The 4464-nt window shown below is 42.0% G+C and overlaps 1 protein-coding gene across 1 annotated transcript in view; it reads left to right on the top strand.

Moving 5' to 3' along the window:
* The first annotated feature begins 240 nt into the window (after nt 1–240).
* The window catches only part of gcat (glycine C-acetyltransferase), a 20527-nt gene continuing 16303 nt past the window's right edge, over nt 241–4464 (top strand). Inside the window, exons 1-4 of the mRNA XM_010794270.1 lie at nt 241–529; nt 2237–2367; nt 2464–2565; nt 3449–3633. Coding sequence (XP_010792572.1) covers nt 310–529; nt 2237–2367; nt 2464–2565; nt 3449–3633 — 638 coding nt within the window. The 5' untranslated portion in view covers nt 241–309. The remainder of the gene's footprint in view (nt 530–2236; nt 2368–2463; nt 2566–3448; nt 3634–4464) is intronic.

Consider the following 4464-nt stretch of genomic DNA (forward strand, 5'->3'; position numbering starts at 1 on the left):
TTGTACAATTACTTAGAGGTAAAGCTGTGTAAAGGAATACAAATAAAAAGCCAAACATTGAATCAATATTAGGCAACACATCTCAGTATCGTGGGTCAGAACCATGACTGTATAACGCTAGTAAACTCTATCTGAAATCTGATTGGTCAAAACAAGCCACCTCGCAAGTGTCCTGTTCTCTGATTGGTCCGCCGCACATACGCCTCCCTCTGTTACGTGACGTAGCCCCGCCCCCTCTTTCTATCTTTACGTTCTGCTGCCTTCCTACACGTTTCTCTTCTGACACCTGGCACACACCGATCCTCCGTTATGTCTCTCGGTAAAGTTGCCCGGTGTTTGGTGCTTCCGGCCCGGGTCGCCCTACGGCCCGCCGCCCCGGTTCTCCACCGGAGCTACGCCGCTGTTTCTGAAGCCAGAGCCGTGCTGGAGAGCGAGCTGGAGGGGATCCGAGCGGCTGGGACGTGGAAAGCGGAGAGAATTATCACCTCAAAGCAGGGACCGCAGATCAACGTGGAGGGCAGCCGCAGCAGTGAGTGGGCTCTTCATGTTCTTCATTACTTTGTTGCAAGGCAATCTGATTGTCCTTGAACGCACCATTTGGCATATCTAGACATGTTACTGACATAGACATGTTAGTGCAGATAGTGACAAAAATCCACGAGTCAACATGTTTGGTTGTTTGAGCACGTCTCTGGTTAACAAAACAAAGGGTCAAAATACCCCCTAAATCGTTCAAGTAAATAAGTATTTTGGATCATACTAGGTAACTAGAATAACAAAGAGAGCCCCACTAGTTAACTAATACTTCAAAACAGACCCTAACTAGTCAGCATTTTTGCATTGACTAGTTAGCAACAATAGACTCTGTATCAAGGATAGCACAAATGTATGTGAGAGAAAGTAAGTTCAATATGAGGCCAACTAGTGTAACTAATGGAAATTGAAGTTGGAAGTCTATTTTGAACTAGTTACCAGGTAAGCATCCTAAGGGTTGTTTACTAGTGTGCATAACGGTAAATCAAGCATGTGGGATAGAGAGAGATTCCTGAGTCCTGATTGGTTGGTATGTTGTGTTTTTAACTGGAGAGCTAGTTCCCACTTATCCCCACCTACTGATTAGCATTTAATGCACCTAGTGTAGTGAGAATTTTTGAATTTCACTAGTCCAAATGATATCCAATTACACCACGTTTGTTAACTAGTGAGTATTTTGTCTTCGACTAGTAAGTTATCTAGTGAGGCTTGTTAAATATGTACTGTTTGACCTGGTGAATCCCTAAATGCTCACTAGATACATGAAATGCTTCAATGCTTCATTTACTATTGAAGTCTAAATACACCCAAGGTAGAGAGTGATGTTTGTTTGTTTTTCTAGTTAACTAGTATGGGTCAAAATATCCCTTTGTTGCACTAGTTGGGCTAATTTTGCCATAACTTGTTAACTAGTCTGACAAAAAGGCCACTAGTTGCTCAAAAAGGCTGACTAGTAGAAGAAAGATGCCAAACTAGTGCAGAGAAAGAGCCGTCTGAATTCATGGATATAGAAAAACAACTCAAATTACTTGCCGTTTACTACTCGTTGTTTTCCAGTGTTTCTGTTCCTCCCACTTTGTTATCTAGGTGTTGAACTTGACTTATGTTGACTTAGTAACTGAAGGTTGTGGCCCCTTGTGTGAAACTATCTCCCTTTTCTAATGCAGCGTTTCGTCCTCTATGTTTTCTTGGTGTTGAATCTGACTCATGTTGACTCAAACTAGTTACAGTAACTGAAGGCATGTAAGGTTACCAGAGGACACACAAGCCAGAATTGTCTTTAAATGTCTTAAAACATGAACAATAATCAATTTAAACTTGACTTTTATCACAAAATGAAACATAATATGAATTGGAAAGCTACGTCCACTACTAAGCTCTGTTTTGTGTTTTGTATCGCCTTTGTTCACACTTTAGTTTGTACCTTTGCCAAAATTTGACTCTGCTGATTCATGAATGGCCCTTTGACTCGAGGTCATGGCCCCTCATGTGTGAAACTGACTCAGTAAAATCCCTCTGGATGGATGCATTGTTATTCTTTCACCCTTTGTTCTGACGTGTTAGCCTTTTTAGCTCTGTTAGCGCCCAAGAAAAACAACATCACTTATAACGCAGGGTTTAAGTTGCTTATAGTGGTAATTGTTGTACAGATTTAAATTGTCATGTCCTTTTCTCCCTTAATGTTCACCTCTTTCTCTTCCAGCCATATTGAATTTCTGTGCCAACAACTACCTGGGGCTGTCCAGTCACCCAGAGGTCGTTCAGGCTGGGATCGATGCTCTGAATACTCACGGAGCTGGACTGAGCTCTGTCAGGTTCATCTGCGGCACACAGGTATGATGGCTGCAAATAATACATGGATAACAGCATATACAAAGCTGTATTGCAGCAATATCTAATGAAGGGTATTAACTTTGCTCTTTTTTATAGGATCTACACAAGAATCTGGAGCAGAAGCTAGCTGAGTTCCACGAGAGGGAGGACTGCATCCTGTATGCTAGCTGCTTTGATGCTAACGCTGGACTCTTTGAGGTATTTAGTCTGTACTTGAGAGGGTTTCTCCCTAAGAGTAGTGCAAGGATATCTTGAACCCTGAAGGCAGCATCTCCCTGTATCAAACAAACGTTTATGGTTCTTACACGTTTAGTTCAGCAGGTTAATCTCCACATAATGATTTCTGAAGTAAAAAGCTGACGTTAGGCTATAAAGGAACTACAGCACGGTCACATGACTTCACGTCACCACCGCTAAGCTAAAGGTGGCTAATGTTGGGCTATAAAGGAACTACAGCACGGTCACATGACTTCACGTCACCACCGCTAAGCCAAAGGTGGCTAATGTCGGGCTATAAAGGAACTACAGCACGGTCACATGACTTCACGTCACCACCGCTAAGCTAAAGGTGGCTATGTGTGGGCTATAAAGGAACTACAGCACGGTCACATGACTTCACGTCACCACCGCTAAGCTAAAGGTGGCTAATGTTGGGCTATAAAGGAACTACAGCACGGTCACATGACTTCCCGTCACCACCGCTAAGCTAAAGGAGGCTAATGTTGGCCTATAAAGGAACTAAAGCACGGTTACATGACTTCACGTCACCACCGCTAAGCTAAAGGTGGCTAATGTTGGGCTATAAAGGAACTACAGCACGGTCACATGACTTCCCGTCACCACCACTAAGCTAAAGGCGGCTAATGTTGGGCTATAAAGGAACTAAAGCACGGTTACATGACTTCACGTCACCACCGCTAAACTAAAGGAGGCTAATGTTGGGCGTGATGATGTTTAGTCGTCTCATTTAGACACTTGTTAGCAACCTCTGTTCACCAGTGGGGTATTTACTGACGTATTTGAACATTTGTAACTGAAATCTCTTCAGCTTGTGTTAACCACCTATCACTCTGACACTCAGGTTCTGTTGGGCCCGGATGACGCGGTTCTGTCCGATGAGTTGAATCACGCCTCGATCATCGATGGGATCCGACTGTGCCGAGCGAAGAGGCTGCGCTACAAACACATGGACCTGAGAGACCTGGAGATCAAGCTCAAAGAGGCTCAGGTGTGTGAGGGATTAGCTTCTACAGAAACCATTACTGCGCAAAAACTCATATCGATTATACATGTCAAGGATCATGATGAATGTTGGGACACACAGTATGTGATGGAGGTCACACAGGTCAATCTCATATATCCATTTAAAGTCACAATGCATTAAAGCCACATTACTGAGGGGGTCACCGCATTGATCTTCAGGACTCTGTATGCTCCTCTTCCTCTTCATGGTTTTTTCATGTATTGTGTCTTGATATTTGTTAGAATAATATCCCTGGTCCCCGGCTTGAGCTTCAATCTCAGGATCCATGTATATATGATCCTCTCAAGGATGGAAGTATTCCATTTTCTCAATATTCAGATTAGTTCTCAAAATTCTAACTTTTCCTCAAAATTCAGACTTTTTCTCAAAATTCGCACTTTTTCAAAAAGTATTCAATTTTCTCAATATTCAGATTTGTTCTCAAAATTCTAACTTTTCCTCAAAATTCGGACTTTTTTTCTCAAAATCTCAAAATTATGACTTTCTCTAAAAAGTATAACTTTTTCTCAAAATCCTGACTTTTTGCTCAAAATTCTGTATTTTTCTGAATACTTAAAATTGTTAATAATCCCTGGTCCCCGGCTTGATCTTCAACCTCAGGATCCATGTATCTGTGATCCTCTCCAGAATGGAAGTAGTCATCACATACAGAGCATCAACTAGTTCCTGAACAGTGTCCTTCACATGCTGATATCCAAGAGAGAGAGTTACACAGTCACAAGATGGAGGAATAGAAAGCACTACATCCTGTCATGTACAAAATTCTTAACATTCTGACTTTTTCCTCAAAATCCTGACTTTTTCAAAAAATTCTGGCCTTTAATCAAAATTCT

The sequence above is a fragment of the Notothenia coriiceps genome, unplaced genomic scaffold, assembly GCF_000735185.1.
Source record: "Notothenia coriiceps isolate Sejong01 unplaced genomic scaffold, NC01 NC01_scaffold00037244, whole genome shotgun sequence".
In the NCBI taxonomy this organism is placed as follows: Eukaryota; Metazoa; Chordata; class Actinopteri; order Perciformes; family Nototheniidae; genus Notothenia; species Notothenia coriiceps.